At 40.8% G+C, this 18,357-nt stretch overlaps 1 protein-coding gene across 4 annotated transcripts in view; it reads right to left on the bottom strand.

Annotated features, from left to right (window-relative positions):
- Nucleotides 1-815: 815 nt before the first annotated feature.
- The window catches only part of LOC145306941 (uncharacterized), a 49,842-nt gene continuing 32,300 nt past the window's right edge, over nucleotides 816-18,357 (bottom strand). For 2 of the 4 annotated variants that reach the window (XM_080149295.1, XM_080149303.1), the window contains exons 11-15: nucleotides 9,699-9,785; nucleotides 3,880-4,019; nucleotides 3,063-3,118; nucleotides 2,496-2,607; nucleotides 816-1,375 (exon numbers count right to left, since the gene is read on the bottom strand). In XM_080149295.1, coding sequence (XP_080005421.1) covers nucleotides 1,234-1,375; nucleotides 2,496-2,607; nucleotides 3,063-3,118; nucleotides 3,880-4,019; nucleotides 9,699-9,785 — 537 coding nt within the window. In that variant the 3' untranslated portion in view covers nucleotides 816-1,233. The remainder of the gene's footprint in view (nucleotides 1,376-2,495; nucleotides 2,608-3,062; nucleotides 3,119-3,879; nucleotides 4,020-9,698; nucleotides 9,786-18,357) is intronic. The other 2 variants (XM_080149281.1, XM_080149288.1) reach the window with 1 other exon arrangement.

Here is an 18,357-nt window from a genome sequence, read left to right as displayed (position 1 = left end):
GATTCATTATTATTAAACAGATATTTCATTCAGCTAAAGTAAAAACAAATAATTTCGGTTCTAAAAATGTGAGTTATTTAATTTTTTCAAAAACCCATCATACGGATATTTTTTTTGGTTTAGTCTTAAAAATAGTTCTTATTTCTGATTTCAGACTTAAGCTTTTTTAAAATTTTAAAAACTACTTTCCTATTTGATTTTCAAAATGCATTGAAAGTTTACAAAACTCATATTTTTAAGTTATAATTATATTATTTAATTGATTGACAGTTACAGATTTAATTCACACTTATCCCAGAGATAGGTAAATTGGAGTTAAAATAATCTTCAAGCCTTGTTCAAGGACGACCAGAATTCTGACAAATAATTTTAAGTGAAAATCTTCCCACAACCCACTTCATTCTTCCACATCCTTCCTACCCACTTCCCTTAAGTTTCACCACAAATCATTACGCCAGAAGTAAATTAAAATTTTCAGCAATTTTAAGTGGAATTAGTTACTGAATCACAACCCCTGGCCTTTTAAAAGATATTTTATATTTTCTAACTCTGTATTCGAATGAAAGGAAGATTAATTTATCTCCTAATGACCTTTCCCTATATTGCTAGTGTATTGGTAATTATAGGAATGAGAACAAGCGAAATAAATCTAATGTAATATTTTTTTGGGGGAGGGGGCAGATAGAAACATCGTTTTTACTACGATGTATTGCTCCCCAAAATCACGAAACCTTTACGAATTAAAAAATATATTTAGTTGATGGTTACAGATGTGGTGGTTATTTCACAATGACTAGATTCATATGCTAGAAGAGTTTCTTTCATTTGATCGTTTTAAAAATTTTCTAAATGATTTATACTTTTTGTGAACGGTTTTAATTGTATCAATGTCTGTATTGTTTAGTTCTAAGCTCTAGTACAATAATTACGAAACAAGGATGACAACATCCATAAGTAGCGAAGCACAAAGAATAACTAGATGTAGAAACGGACAAAGTGAGTTACAGAACAGGTATTTAGTTGTCATACATAAGGTAGTTTATTTAATTATTAAAAAATGAACAAATTAATTGTATTTTTTGTAGCATAACCGACAGACTGACGGACAAAGTAGATTAATTGCTGGGTACTCTTTGGTAAGGGGTATCTTCATCGAAAAATGAGCATTCTATCTTAAATAGCAACCGAAAAAAAATTTCCTCCATAGCGATATGGACGCACATACTAAGTAAATTATAGAATAGCGGTAGCTTCGCTACTAACAATAGATTTTGTTTTCTTGTTATTGTGTGGGACTTCATTTTGGACGAGATCATGATTCTTGACATGAACTTCATATGTATTCATCTGGCCTTGTAAACCTCGGTCAGGATTTCTGAAATTAAATGGTGATTATTATTTTGTGACAGAGATCACACATATCTGTACACCTCCCCCCCCCCCCCCTCCCTACAAGTATTTACCTGATAAGAACACAGCCATGCCCCTCCACCCAGATCTTGTCACAGAGATGACACATATCTGTGCACCCTCCCCCCCCCCCCCTCCTTGCAAGTATTTACCTGATAAGAACACAGCCAGCCCCCCCCCCCCCAAATCTTGTCACAGAGATCATATCTGTGCACACTACCCCCCCCCCCCCTCCCTGCAAGTATTTACCTGATAAGAATACAGCCAGGCCCCTCCCCGCAGATCTTGTCACAGAGATCGCACATATCTGTACACCCCCCCCCCCCCTGCAAGTATTTACTTGATAAGAACACAGCCAGGCCCCTCCCCCCAGATCTTGTCACAGAGATCACACATATCTGTGCATCCCCCCCCCCCCTCCCTGCAAGTATTTACCTGATAAGAACACAGTCAGGCCCCTCCCCCCCCCCCCCCCCAGATATTGTCACAGAGATCATATCTGTGAACCCCTCCCCCTCCCTGCAAGTATTTACCTGTTAACACAGCCAGGTCCCTCCCCCCAGACCTTGTTACAGAGATCATATCTGTGAACCCCCCCCCCCCCCCTCCCTGCAAGTATTTACCTGTTAAGAACACAGCCAGGCCCCTCCCCCCAGATCTTGTCACAGAGATCATATCTGTGCACCCCCCCCCCCCCTCCCTGCAAGTATTTACCTGATAAGAACACAGTCAGGCCCCTCCCCCCCCCCCCCCAGATATTGTCACAGAGATCATATCTGTGAACCCCTCCCCCTCCCTGCAAGTATTTACCTGTTAAGAACACAGCCAGGCCCCTCCCCCCCAGATCTTGTCACAGAGATCATATCTGTGCACCCTCCCCCCCCTTCCTGCAAGTATTTACCTGATAAGAACACAGCCAGGCCCCTCCCCCCGTATCTTGTCACAGAGATGACACATATCTGTACACTCCTCCCCCTCCAAGTATTTACCTAATAAAAACACAACCAGTCCCCTCCCCCCAAATCTTGTCAAAGAGATCTCACATATCTGGGCACCGCCCCCCCCCCCTTCCTGCAAGTATTTACCTGATAAGAACACAGCCAGGCCCCTCTCCCCAGATCTTGTCGCAGAGATCACACATATCTGTACACCCCTTCCCCCCAACCTCAGGCTGACCGCAACAGTTCCATCGCATGTCTGAAAATAAATGAAAATAGAAATTAAATAGAAAATTTATCTCTCCTTCTAACATATATGGGAACTGAATAATATATTTAGACCTAGCAGCTACGCCCCTAGAGACCTCTTTGTTTCCTTGTTGGAGAGAAAGGGGAAGTGAGCATTCTCTTACAATTTAAGTTCAATCGAAACTTTTTTTCCAGGTTAAAGTTACCCTCACCTTAATTAGTTATCAACCTTCTCTGTAAAGAAGAGCAATGTCAGTTTCATGGTTAGCGAGACCTTTCACTACAGTTACAAACATTTTTTTTATATGCAGATTATAATAATGATTTAAATATATTTTTGTTGTCTAATTTTAGTTCATTATGCTACGCAATTGGAATGCATGATCTTTTAGTATGCCCAAGAATAGGTTCTAATTCAGCAGAAATTAGCCGGATTCGAATCCATACCGGTAGATAGTTTCTTACCATTTATTCTGACTGGTCCACAAGGTGGTGGATTCGTAGAAGATGTGTTGAAAAACCTACAAATATTATATAACATTAGACAGAGTATCTTTATTGTACCTAAAATTGTTGGGTATAACCATTTTTCCAGTATGGCTTCTAAACCCATCAATATCCACTGGTTTAGAACCGATTCACAGCCATACGGAAAAATTAATGTACATCATCATATTATTGACAATTTTTTACGAATATTAAAATTAGTAAAAGTTGTTTAATCTTCATTTTTTCTAATATCCGCGAAGCTGTCTATAATAAGATGCGAAATAACTGTCATCATGATGTCTACAAATATACCAATAAATTACTTCAAATTAGATCCTTAAAATTGTACAATTCACTTCTGTTTTAGTAAATACAAGATTTATTTTGTCACAGAGTATAATACGAATTTAAAACCTTCTAGTGGCGTGCACAAGAATTCACCAGGGGGTGTGAAAACTTAAGAGGCTGAAAAAGGGGAAGGCGGCTATTCCTATTTTGGGAAGTGTAGACACACCCCATCCTCACTCACTCTGCTGGTGCCTTACCCAAGGATGGAGGGGATATATTTATGACACTAATCCCAAAAGTTGTATTATAATATTTTCTTATTCGTTGTCGTAATCACTTTGGGGACTTTTATTAAATTATGATTGGTTTGTTAATTAAGTTAAGTATCCAAACGTTTCAAACACAAATTGTTATCTACAGAAGGGTTTTATTTTGCTTATCATCATTGGGAATGTACACAAATTTAACGGCCATTGGCTTATCCATTTAAATCCCTGTGGCCTACCTGTGACCAGCCAGAATACTGCTTGGAGCTACGAATATAGGAAGAGCTGCCAGCGCCTCAGCGCCGCCAGTGGCTATGGAAATAGCTGTCAGAGCTCCGACTCCGACGGCTCCACCCGCAACTGCTACTCCAACTTCTTTCTGCAAAAAAAAATACTTTTTGAAAGCGAAGCTTTTCTATGATGAGAGTCGGCTCGTCCGTACGTCTGGAACGATTAGTGCGTTAATTTAAACATGTCAGAATTGGCCCATTGATTCAAACTTAGCATGGTGATTCTTGTAGTAGTTAGTTTAGAAAAAGCGTAGCAACTCTATAATTACCAGAAAGTCCGTATGTCAATTTTAAAAATGCTGACAACTGCAAATTTTGGCATTATATAATTACCCTATTCATCTGATTTTTGGAATAATTATTCCAATTACCCTACAAGGTACAATGTTATAAGCGAAGCATCTCTATAATCAAGTCTTAAAAATTTAAGTATGTCAATAAATATTATTATGGAATTTGTCATCCTTGTTAATTAAAAATGAAATCAATTGTCCATATATCCTTATACTAAAGTAACAGGATGTCTGTTTGTCTGTGTGTTTGTACCGAAGGATCTCGCTAACCACTGAGCCGATCGGGTTCTCCTTAACAGGGTAGCGTCTCAAAGGTCCCGAGAAGGTTTATAACTATTTTGGGGAAGGGTACCACCACCCTCCCAAGAAAAATCGCCCCTAGAAAAATATCCCCCCCCCAAAAAAAAAAATTTTAATAATAAATTAGGTTATAAAATTCGGCTATACTCAAAAAACGCCCATCTCAGAAAACGCCTATCTCAAAAAACGCCCATCTCAAAAAACGCCTATCTCAAAAAACGCCTTTTTCATAAAATGCCTACTACATTTTAAAAAAAAAATTAAGCCTAATTCATAATTAGTATTCAATAGAATAATAAAATACTTGTCATTCATGATCTCTTATCTAAAACACAAATAAACAGTTACTAAATCAACCAGTCAATAAACTATGTACAAAGATGGATAAAATGGTAAACTAAAGAGTAGCTTCTATATTAAGAGAATGGGGATACTTTAGATAAATGGAAAATAGGGGAAAGGAGAAAATTATTGGATAGAGAACTCATTAGAGGAAAGGGTTTAATTGTTAAACCTTATTCAAAAGTACATAATTTTTAATCTGATAAAAATAAAGAGGAATATAGGGATTTGTACTTCACCCAACCCAAATTCCACAACATCTTTATGAATGGTTGAGAATAGAAAAATTCTAAAATGTGTTGTAAGTAAAATAACCGGTTTATGATAATAACAATAATAAAAGGGAAATCTCATTATTCACTCTTTTTTTAAGTGCAATTACAAATCCTAGCGATTTTAAAAGACCAAAAAAGGATAAAAAGATTTTAGAATAAAATAAGCATAATATTTGTTTTATCAAATTCAAAAAGATTGTGAAACCTTCCTTCTCCTGTAGGGGTGAAGCCCCAAAAAGGCTAATGGCAAAGAAATTTAAAAAAACAATAAAAAAAGAAAAAAATTTGAATAATATAAATCACTATAAATAAATATAAAAAGTTATAATGAGTTATAAAATAAAGAAAATATCTAAAAACAAAAATGTAAACAAAATTTTCAAAATTCTCCCCTGAAACTTCAGAAAAAAAGCCTCTAGAGGCTAGGGGCAAAGCCGCTAGTATGAAATAGAGAAACTTAAAACATGAATTCATTAGGTAAAAGTTTTTGTTATTCAATTGTGATCAATTTTCAAAAAGCAAACCTTTAGGTAGTATATTATTGCTCAAAATGATTAAAAGAATAAAAAGTGCCTAAGGAATGTACAAGAGTGACTTCAGAGATAGATATTTCAATAAGAAGATTTATAATGTACATATTGTGCAAAATGTAGTAGGCATTTTATGAAAAAGGCGTTTTTTGAGATAGGCGTTTTTTGAGATGGACGTTTTTTGAGATAGGCGTTTTCTGAGATGGGCGTTTTTTGAGATAGGCGTTTTCTGAGATAGGCGTTTTTTGAGATGACCCTAAAATTCGACTCTCCTTAAGTGCCCCTAGAGGCCTCTAGGGGCGTAGCAACAAATTGATAAACCAATTCTTTCATTGACTAAAAAATAATTGCAAATATCTTTAAGATCCATATTGCAAAAGTTAAGTAACAAAGGTTTTGAAATATTAAATTTAAAATTCTGATTCAATTTTAAATTTGTATGCATAATATTTAGAATGTACTGGGTGTCCTTAACACTATATGTACATGCAAATATGTAGTGTAGAGGCTAAAGCATCAATGCAAAAACTAATAATTTATATCAAAGAACATTTGCACATATAGAAACATTGGGAAGATTCGCATTAATTCCTATTTTTATAGTAGAATACTTAACCCTCCCCTCTCCTATCCCCCCTCCCCATTCTACAACCCTTTATGACATACTTCTGATAATTAATGTGTTAGTATAGGTGTATAACCAAGACAACTACCAGGACCCATTGTTGGGGATCTTTTTCGTATGCTAGCATACTGATTTCTGCTCTTTTGTAGCGACTTGACTGTGTTAACATTTTCGACCTTATTGACTGATATGCGAAGACCCAATTGAAAGCCGGCACAGATTCCACAGGGATGAGGACATACAGTTATTTAACCCCTTCCCCCTCTATTTTTTACTCAAATCATCTGATTATTGTTAATATTAAAGATCTTTGGTTTTGATTAAATAGGTCACCTCTATAGAAACTGTTTTATTACTGTTGATTTTAACATTTAATCGCAAATAAAATATAATAAAGCCAGCTTATCAAGGCCTAATAAACAAATTTACAATTGTTTAAAATGTAAATGTAGGGTAATAATTTCACGAAGTACAGTTGGTGCAATGAAAAAGAATAAAACTTCTCTAATTTTGGGTTATATTTACTAAGGTCCTGTGATGGTTTTAGGCTACTTTACTTTCAGATTTAAGTCTTGAGATGGTTTTAAGCCTTTACATGTTAGGGGCGTTACCTCTAGTAATAAATAAATTTACCAAACTAAATGTATTATTTGTAGATCGATTAGTTTTTCTTTTTTTCATGGGTAAAAAAAATTACTTTTAAATATTAATAACCCCCTTAATTCTTTTAAGTTGCAACTATAAAAACGTAAAATTTATCTTTATAATATAGTCTTACAGATTGTACAACAATACTAGTTTTCATGAAATCTAATGCCTTTGAAAAAGGTGGCGAAAGGAAAAAAAACTATATGTCTTATTATCAAATAGTTATAGTTTTTACAGTCGCGTCTCAAGATTCTTTAACTTTCCAAACTTGTTTCAATTCAGCAATCAAAAAATATTTTATAAAACTTTCAAAGAGAGGCAGTGGAGGGAGGGAGGGGGGTGTCAATCAGAGATAAAAGGAAACTGCCCTAAATATCAAGTTCAGAGAGACCTGACATTTCAATTTTATTCATTTAGATTTTTATAATTAGATTGCAACAACCAAAAATGTAGGAAAATTTGGGGAAGTGAGCTGTGCAGTGCATTCCAGATTTTCAATATTTTAAATTTACCCAGTATTTTATACCATGGACATATACATATTTCAAACCATTTATATCAATATAATTCTGTGTATTTAAAGTGAAGCTTTTTTTAGGTTCTGAGATGGTTTTAGGCTATTTATTTAAATAAATAAGTCTGGGTAATGTGTATGGCTTTAGGCTAGTATTATATAAAGTAGTAAGGTTGTGTTTTTGTCTATAGCTTAAGATATCCTAGAATATATAGATGTATTTTTTTGTCTGAAGCTTGTACTTGCTGGTACAAATGGGTTGTACTCTTCAGGATAGCTTTACAAATGTTACTTGGTTGTTTTAGGCTATATTTCCCACCACAGAACTCCCCCCTTCCTCCAATAGGTGCATGTTATACAAAGTAGTAAGCTTTTTTTGTCTGAAGCTTAAGATTTCGATATCTACTAGATGATTGAGTCCCCATTTTTATGGAAGCTTCAAATAGGTTCCGGGATGGTTTTAGGCTATTCTATTTTTAGATTATAAAAATTTTTATTGTTTGAATTGTTCATAAGTACCAATTACTTTAACCCGAATGGTAAGTTTATCAAATAACACATCATCTTTTCAAGTTTTATAAATGTGGCCAAATCTAAAACATTTAAAACTAAAAGAATTTTCTAAATATATTCATTATTTATTACGCCATATTTCACGGCCAATAAATTTTATCTTCAATTTTCCCAGAGAAATCAATTATATTACCAGTGAACCAACCAAATGCTAATTTTTAGTGGTGGGGGGGTTATTTATTTAATTCTTTGAATTATCTTTTGAGTTCTAAAGGGTTAAATATCAGATTATATGAAGAAAGGAGGAGGGGGGGGGGGTCCACTGTCGTAGTATGCGATTCTACCAATTTTTCTAGAAAATGTGCCTAGAAAATCAATCTTTTTATATTAAAATGTAAAAGTATAAAATTTTCTATTGATATGCTTGTCATAAATCCAATGTTATATCCTTTAGAGACATGGATTTCAGGGACAGAGGGTTGTTAAGTCATTTTTACACTAATTTAAAACCTTTAAACAAAAAAAAATTTTCATTCTTAAATTCATGGTAATTTAAGAAAAAGAAATAATTCTAAGTTTAAGAACTTTTCGCCCCTTGCCTGTAAGGACTTCGCTCCAAAAGGGGAGGGAACCTCCGTAACTGTATTCTTTATTATACAAAATATTTATTTTATAGGGGGAAGGAGTAAAAACCACATAGGGGGTTGTTGTACCCCTTTCCAAATAACACAAAACCTTGGATCAGTGTCAAAACTCCTGAAAAATATGTTTAAAACTATATCTTAGCAGAAATACATACAGGCATCCTGTTAGTTTAGTAGTGTAAAGGAGGAAAATCTATTTGGTTTAAAAAATTTTCTTCAACCTGTCCCTTATCTATACGGAAAGATATAAATTTTACATTCTAACTTTTACATAGACTCACACACTTACACACACACACACACACACACACACACTTTTTCTTATACCAACACGCCCACTTACTCATACACACACACAGACAAATAATTCTTGACTAAAGAGATAGGTCAATTGCACATTCAACTATCTTTACCCTAAGTTTCAATTTAAGAATTCTAATGAACATTTAATCGTGCAGATTAGTATTAAAAATTCGACTGCATCTGCCGAGCCCATTTAGTTTTGTAATACATTTCGCTTAATATCGGATGCGCCCCTGGTCTCCCGGAGCTCTAAATTCAAGGGGGAGTGATGGGACAGAAAACTAGTCAACAACCATCCTAAGACTTGAATCTAAAAAATGAATACCATCTAACCTATGTGAAGCTTTCCTAAAATAGAGAACTAAATCGGCTCAGTGGTTTTCGAGATATTAACGGGCAAACAATCAATACTCTACTTTATCAAATACAATTTTAAGATACATGTATTTTCGAATTTTGTAGATGTTTCTTAAATAATCTTTCATTTTCCTATTCCTGTATACCAGACACTACTATTGAAATAAAATGTTATAGTTGTCAGATTACTTTTAATAAATCATTGTGAAAAAGATTTAAAGTCTTCTTTTGTGATCTGGGTAAGAAAACAAGAATGTAATATTTCTAATTAGCGAAAGTTTTTTTAGTACATTGTTGTTGAAAGCTAAAAGACTTGAATTTTGGGGTTTACACTAAGAATACGAGTTTATATGCGGTCAGCAAGATTTTAAGCTTCATACGGACGGTCAGACAGAGTTCTACGTTGAATTATAGATTATTTTACCTTTGAAAACCTTTGTTCTAGTGTACCCGTGTGTCCTTGTTTCTTCCCTCTGTGGCATTTGTCCTCCATCAAGCGCGGGTCACCAGTCTACAAATATTACAAGGATGAAAACAAGGACATCCAATTACGTTAAAAGATGCTGAATTAGTGTACATTAGAAGTATGAATCATACTTATTAGAGGGTTATCAGGCAGGGAATGAGGGGAAAATGGGTTGTTTATTACACTAGTCCCCAAAGTTGTAAAATAACGTGATGGGTTAACACTTTGGGGACTATTGTGAATTTTGATTTGTTAGTTATTTAACTTGAATGTTAAAACGTTTGAACCACTAATCTTCATCTAAAGAAAGGGTATTTTTGTGTATCATCATTGGGGATATAAATCAAATTAGCTGCCATTGTCAGGAAGGAAAGGAAAGGAAAGTAAAAGGAAAAGGAAGGGAAAAGGAAGGGAAGTGAATTTAGTGAAGTAATGGGGGAGACTGGATGATTTATCATTCTAAATTTTTTAAGTTTATTTAAAGTGAAACGTTTCCATTTAGGGTCGTTACGTTCGTCCGATTTAGGAATGTTAGAATTGTCCTATCGATTTAGAAAGCGTAGCAACTCTATAGTCGTCAACAAAAAGTCCGTACGTCAATTTAAAGCACGTTCTGACACTCTTAATGATAAAGTTCGTTTGTACTACCGTTCCAGAGCTTCGATTATATGAATATTGTCATCCTTGTCATTCTAAATTTTTAAAGCTTATTGAAATTATAATTCCATCTCAGCTTCATTGATGGCAAAACTCTGATCCACAGAAAATATCAACATCATTAAACAGCCTATCTTTTGTTCATATAAATCCCTTATTGAACTATAGAGTACTATTGAATGTTACAGGAATCGCCATTTAAGGAGATAGAGGGATTAACGGGTTAACAGAATTTTAGAAATATAGGGTAAATTTGCCAACTCAATTTAATTGTTTATTTTATTTGTAAACATTTCAAATAATCATTAAAATTATATAAAATAACTTAGTGTACAAAATTTGATTAATTATTTCACACAATAATTAATTATGAAAAAGAGATAAAAATGGTGCAAAAAACTTTGGATTTTTTTTTGCAATTTTTAAGAAATTTGTCAAAGTTCACTTTCATTAAAGGTTAATTAATGTTTACCCATTCTCTTTAATAAATAGAAGCGTGGTTACGATTAAATCAGTCAGTCGGTATGCCCTTTCTTGTCTCTTGGAAAATCAACAACAAAAAATAAATTGCAAGAGTTCTTATGATTTAAGCCAATGGCAAATAAATTGATAATCACCCCCAATTGTGATAAGCATAATTAAACCTTCCATTGATTAAAATCATTATTGGAAATATTTGCACGCGGCAAGTTTGTAACAACCAATCATTGTTTAATTTAGAAACATATAGTTATTATTATTATTAGGTCAGCGAATTATAGAAAGTGGTTTGAAATATTTTGTTAAGTATAATTTATATTCCAATGACCGCTCCCTACCAAGTATCCCTACATTATGATATTTTATGTCAATTCTAAAGTGAGTTGACAATTTTCAGGAAAGTTTAGTATTTTTTAGGAAGAAGATAACCACTAAATGACAGCAAGAGTAATACCTCCCCCCCCCCCCCTCCCACCCTAAAAAATTAATTTGATAATTACTCACTCTTGAGAACAGTTTTGAGTAGCCCATTTTTATTATTTTTTTTTTCATTTTATATCCTATCCTATTAAATATATTAATTAGTAAGCTTTTTAGTCTTGGTTTAATGGCTATTTTTCATACCTTCCATATCCTATAAGGGCGCAGCCGCTAGTTAATTTTAAAGCAACGTTTAAAATAAAATTAGGTCAAGATTTATTTTACATCGTTGCACTATAGCGCATTCGAATTCTTTGTTTAGAATTAGAATTATATAAATGTAAAGGAATCAATGATTTTGGCTCCAAAATTTCCTTTCCCTATGTGGTATGCGGCAGCTCTGGACCATGCAGAAACCAAGACATTATAGTGATGCTACGCACCTAGCTAAATCCTGTTATTCTACAATTATAAAGCCACCTGAAAATATGTCAGATAACGGTACTGATTTCATCTCTCAGTTGTCCTGCAAATGGAGGGAGGGGTGTTACCCCTCCCTCTCCCATCTTAAGCACCGGAACCTTCCCCTTCAACCACCAAGTTATCAGCACCACCTCAACCCTGAGGATAAAGGATCTAAACCTGCCCTCACCTGATAGAATCACCCCCACACAGACTGTTGTTGTCACAAGTAATCATCAAACCTTCCCTCTTTAGGACCCAGACCTACCACTCAACCCCTCTATGCTTATCTACCTATTGTGCTGCTCCATGGGCTATCCTGCCTGCCCCAGACAGGGATAGCCATCTACCTAACCATTGCAATTATCTATGTTTTACTGTATGATTTATCTTTAACTATCTTTATTCCTAATCCATATGTATTTATATTATGGTTAACTGTATTCTTAATTCCCCCCACCCTTTCCAGGGATGGGGAATCATGATTGCCCAAACTGACTATTGTATATGTATTATAATGCTTTTATGTTATGATCATTTATTCCTATCCATGTAGTTATTGTTTGTTGTATATAGCTTTAGTATCCTTTAACCCTTCAATAAAGTGACAACTGAAATAGATGTTGATTCTTGTCTAGTGAATGCTAGAGAAGTGTAGCTTCTCTATAGTAAGGTGTCCACGTCTGTTCACACTGCCGTAGTCTTTATTCGAACTCTGGTGTCTGCCATTTACCCTAGGCGGATACCACAACTTTTGGTGACAGCTGTGTGAGATTACGGCGAACCACAAGTGTAGAGCAGACGCGCATCTGAGGCTAAGGTACTCCCAGCAGTGAAACTGGCAAAACTGACACAAGCAACCTGAATTACCCACCCTGGACAGCAAGTCTAACTCTGCATCCGGCAGTTGTGGAAGTGAAACTTGACGAAGAACCGCGAGAAGCGCCGACATCTAACGGAGAATTGAGCGCTCAAAAGGCTGAAACAGGCCTGCGGACCGGCTGAAACAAGCCAAATAAGTGTAAACGGCTGAAAATAGGCCAATTTTACTGCAAGAGATAGCAGGATCCGAACCAGTGGCGCTAGCAGGACGGGACATTCCCTGCCGCCATCAGCTGGATTTGGATAAGCGGCGCTAGCAGGACGGGACATTCCCTGCCGCCGATAGGCTGAAACACGCCACATAGCTGCAAGCGGCGCTAGCAGGACGGGACATTCCCTGCCGCCGATAGGCTGAAACACGCCACATAGCTGCAAGCTGCGAGCCAACATACGAGTGTAGTGCACCAGAACAGAGAAAAACTACGTCAACTCCAAGTATCCTGAGAGGCTACAACGCAGCCACCCATCTAGAAAAACAGATATTAGGTCACATTGCAGGGATTACCACCCTGGTGTGATGGCTAAACAATAGATTTATGAGCAAAGCTTGGCAAACAAATTGTTGTGTTGTGATAAATCTAAAAATAGAACAGGCTTGGATTTATTGTGTATTGTGATAACAGCTAAAAATAGAACAGGGTTAGTAAACAAATCTGTTATGCAATTGTGATAAGGACAAAAATAGAAGCTAGATGTAATATAATAAAGACCCTGATATACAATCAAATCACCTCAAGCCTATAGCACAACAACAATACACCCCTTATTCCAAGGGAAAGGGAGGAGCCCCTCTCCATTGAAGGCAAATACAATCAGGGTGATATAATAGATAAGCCTAGGATTAAGAAGAAAAGGCACTATCACACCAGCACACAGTTACCCCCCTCCCTCACAGGGGGAACGGACGGAGTTACCCCCGTCCCCTCACGCGCTCCCCCCCTACCCACACTAGACTAAGTCCGTCTGTAGTGTGGGGCTAGCGACCGGGAACACAAAGCGCCATTCACGGGTAGCGCAACAGAGTGCGGAAAATATCATAAGTCCAACGGACAAAGCGGACCAACGAGAGAGCGAGTTGAGGGACAAGTGCGCGTTTTATCTGTGTGCGCGGATTGACGGTGCGTAAGCGCGCTGCACGGAAAGGAGATTTCACGCACACACACACACACACACACCCACACAGGAGAGGGGCCACTCTATAGCATACAACAGAGATATTTTTTTAGGAGAAAAACTTGCAAGCTCCTCCCTCCCTGTCTACAGTGTGATAAGGAAAACTAAACCAGTTCCTTAAACCCGCTCAGACCCTCAACATCTCCTAGCCCTGCCAACCCTACTTCAAAGCTGAGTGGTTAGTGAAACAAATATATGTATATATAAATACCCAAGTGATAAATAATGTTGTTTTTTTGTATCATGGGTACAAGCAAGTGAATACTAACCTCACCAAACAACACTGGAAACTGATATGGTAACTGAACGAAAGTACGCCCACCCTGTGGACATAGCCTGACTTGCTGCCCCACACTGGGCAGTGGTGGTGTGTACCTGGACCATCGACCCTCATAGTTGTGAACTATATACAGAGGAAGCGTGATTTTTTTTGGAGCAAGGAGGAAAAGCTAGCTAGCTCTGGGGATATCCCTATACACGTATATATATATATATGGGCGTGTAGCCATGTATATATATAGATAGCCTACCTATCCATATATCTACTAGCGGATACGCTCCTAGAGACATCTGTGGATGCCTAACATATTCCCTGTTACCTTTAAGCTAAGATCCGCTGGTTACCACAGAAATCAAGAGCTATACTGGAAAGGAGAACCACTCAGGCTCAACAGTTAAACAAGACGCTGGCACCAACAGACCAACCCCCTGCTACTTATCATGGGGGCGCGCCAGCCACAGAAACTCTTGAGCCAGGAGGACCGAGCCTACGGCTACGTGGACTACCACCCTAATTACACAGCTATAGTATTTATACTAGGGGTGAGCCGGCTCGAACCTCCTTGCGGCGCGGCTACTCTACTCTGCTTCTATATCTACAAGATACTACTTCTGTTATTACTTTGGCCTACTGTGTTGAGTACAGTGAACATCAAACACATGCCAGGTCACAGACCCCTGGTCCCTGAGATGCCCTTGTCTGGAAGGGTGACTGAATGTCCGCTGCACAGCTCCTGTTCAGTTGGTGCTCAACGTACGAGAAATAGCAATACTGGACTGGGGATTGCTGAACCTGTAGGTGTCCTCCTGGGGGTGTTGAACGATGCAACTGAGCCTAATGAGAAGGTGACAAGCTTCAGAGACTTAGTGGCCAGCCCCAAGATGGACACTACCACCAGAACTGAGACTCCAACGGGGCCCAGCCCCAGGGCCAGTACCACCTGTTTCTGGGGTGGAAAGGTCCTCCCTGGCGCTGGCCTCACCAAGCTGGAGGATGGGGAGCTGTCCCAGGGGAATAGGCTCTTCACCCAGATGCCCGACGCGTACCTGGGGGTGGGGGAGCCGCCACCCAAGCCTCCCTGGGAGCCCCCAGGCATGGAACGACTGGGGACCGGCCTAAGGATGGGGACTGGTGACCTGCTGCAGTGGAAGACTTTACCCAGCACGGAGGGAGCAGGGTTGACCAGCAGCAGTGAGGCTGTTCCCCCACACTCCAAGACCAGATGCCGCTACTCTGTTGAACCACTGCACATGTCCCAGCCAAGTTCCCCCATGCTGCTGAAGATGGAGGCCCACCAGGATGCAGAGCTCCAACCAGGGAAGTCAATAAGAAGGCCACCCCTTGCCAAAACCAGAACCACCGCAGGGGCTCCCCACCAGCAGCTGACGGAGCCTGGCAGGGACGCAATACCAGCTGGCAACTCTGGCCCAACTCAGGTGGCTACCAACAGTCTGCTGACAGTCCGGAATACAGTTCAGGCTACCATCAGTATGGCATCTTCTGGGCCTTGCTGGTCCACCTGTGGGTACCTGTCCACACACTGGCCACAGGTACCCCCCAGAGATCATAGCCCCCTTTCCGACTGGCACCATCAACGGCCTTTGCTACCAACCACCTGGCATACCCAGAGGCAGGATCCCTCATGTGGAGAAGCACCTGCAGAAGCTAAGGCCGAGGCTGGCCTCGCCACCCAGGGGAGGAGAGCCGCTGTTGGATGGAAGGAACCTGTGTGTATGGGGAGGAGGCTGAATGTAACCAAGGAGCCACCACAAGCAGCCCAGCACCGCCTGACCCCTAGTAGGGGAGACCCTGTTTGTCAGCTGGTGCCCCAACTGGAGGAGGAGAGACCTGGCAGGTTGATACACCCTGAGGAAGCCGGCCTGATGGGACCCAGCTGGACGAAGGGGCGCTGCCGCTTCAACGGCCACACAGCCGCCAAGTGTAGAACCGGTTGGGACCGGGCAATGAAGAAACACCAGGCCGCCCAACAACCTGCATGCAACCAGTCTGCCACCCAGGTCCACCTGGAGGGAGATGCCCAGCCGTCACCCCAACTAGCTGCCGCCGCTGGGGCCGCGGCTACCCAGGAGTCTGTGTCTCAGATTGGGACCATGGTGGCCAGGATCAACGTGCTGGGAGGAGCGGCTGAACCCAACCGGGTTGGCCTGGACCTCAGCCGCAACCACAGGGGACCGGTGTCCGTAACCCCTGTCACCCCCAGCAAGAGCCGAGGGGCGCTACCCAGCGCCACCGGGACGGTGTACGAGGAGGCCCTGGCGGCCGCCGAGTGGGAGAGGCAAGAGGCGCTAGCCAGCGAGTCTGAGTCGATGTATGGGACGCCAACCGGCGTCGCCACCTGGAAGGAACGAGAGGTGCTTCCCTGCACCACCAAGCTGATGTCTGGGGCGACAACCGTCGCCGCCACCTGTGAAGACTGGGGGGTGCTATCCAGCGCCCCACGCTGGTGCCTGGGGCGACAACCGTCGCCGCCACCGAGAGACCTGGACCCCTGTGAAGACTGGGGGGTGCTATCCAGCGCCCCCACACTGGTGCCTGGGGCGACAACCGTCGCCGCCACCGAGATACCTGGACCCCGGAATGAGCCCGCAGCCCCAGAGGAAGGGGTGACACCCGTCACCCCCAGCCAGCCAGAGCCCCCAGCCAGCAGGGAGAGTCCAGCTGTCCCTCACCCTCAACTGCATCCAGCTGTCTACCTCCCTCAACCAAGCCAGGGTAATTGCATTGCACTGGTGTACCAGGAAGTTTGGGCTGGGCCAAACTTGCCTGCGCCCCCTGCATCTGCCCCAGGAGCCAGGGTATCAGCCATTACCAGCCAAACTGAAGAAGCTTTGACCGCTGCCTGGGGAGTAACACAACTAGATGCGCCAAGTGCCGAGCCTAACCATAGAAGTAGAGGATCCCCAACAATTATGTCTACCCAAGATGGAGAAAATGTGCCTGGACCCCTTCAGGCTAGGGGAGGAAATCCGGAGCCTTGTGCCTCCAGTCCACCAGCAGCAGTGTCCGTGGATGGGCCTGTCTCCCAGCCAACTAGAGCGGAGCCACCCTTGCAGATCCAAGACAGCCTCCGGCATAAAGGATGGACTGTTACCTTTCCCTACCCCGCAGGTCGGACTGCCATGCACCACCCTGCCAATGTCCAGAATGAGCCTGAAGGAGGCAACGCTCCTACAGTATGGCAACCACCACCTGCCCGCGTTGACAGAGACCCTGGAAGCCGAATGAACCTGACCAGCCCCGAGGGCGAAGAAACTGCGCCTGCATCCAGAAGCCAGCCTGCCAGCAGCAAGGTGACCAACACGATGGAGACCACCAGCCCAGTGGAGAAACCTGAAGAGGTGTATACCAGGCGGCTGTTGGTCCAAGCCCCCTCATGTGCTGTGCCACCCCTGGAGGTTGCCAGGGTGGCCTCAGAGGTACACATCCAACGGCCAGAATATCCAACAGGACCAGCTACTCCAGCAGATATAGCCGATTCCGTTAGACCTGGGGAGGGCTGGAGTCCACCACCGTCCAGCAACTGGTATCCTGGCGGACCCATTCCACAAGGACAACAAACTGAAGGCCGCAACCACTGTCGGAAGTCTGGCGGTGCAGACAACCCCTCCAGCCTTCCGAGGGGAGAGTTGTGGTATGCGGCAGCTCTGGACCATGCAGAAACCAAGACATTATAGTGATGCTACGCACCTAGCTAAATCCTGTTATTCTACAATTATAAAGCCACCTGAAAATATGTCAGATAACGGTACTGATTTCATCTCTCAGTTGTCCTGCAAATGGAGGGAGGGGTGTTACCCCTCCCTCTCCCATCTTAAGCACCGGAACCTTCCCCTTCAACCACCAAGTTATCAGCACCACCTCAACCCTGAGGATAAAGGATCTAAACCTGCCCTCACCTGATAGAATCACCCCCACACAGACTGTTGTTGTCACAAGTAATCATCAAACCTTCCCTCTTTAGGACCCAGACCTACCACTCAACCCCTCTATGCTTATCTACCTATTGTGCTGCTCCATGGGCTATCCTGCCTGCCCCAGACAGGGATAGCCATCTACCTAACCATTGCAATTATCTATGTTTTACTGTATGATTTATCTTTAACTATCTTTATTCCTAATCCATATGTATTTATATTATGGTTAACTGTATTCTTAATTCCCCCCACCCTTTCCAGGGATGGGGAATCATGATTGCCCAAACTGACTATTGTATATGTATTATAATGCTTTTATGTTATGATC

This window comes from Acartia tonsa, chromosome 2, assembly GCF_053477335.1.
Source record: "Acartia tonsa isolate MP-2025a chromosome 2, ASM5347733v1, whole genome shotgun sequence".
Taxonomy (NCBI): domain Eukaryota; kingdom Metazoa; phylum Arthropoda; class Copepoda; order Calanoida; family Acartiidae; genus Acartia; species Acartia tonsa.
Note: the sequence above shows the minus strand (reverse complement) of the source record. Positions and strands in the feature narration are given on the sequence as shown.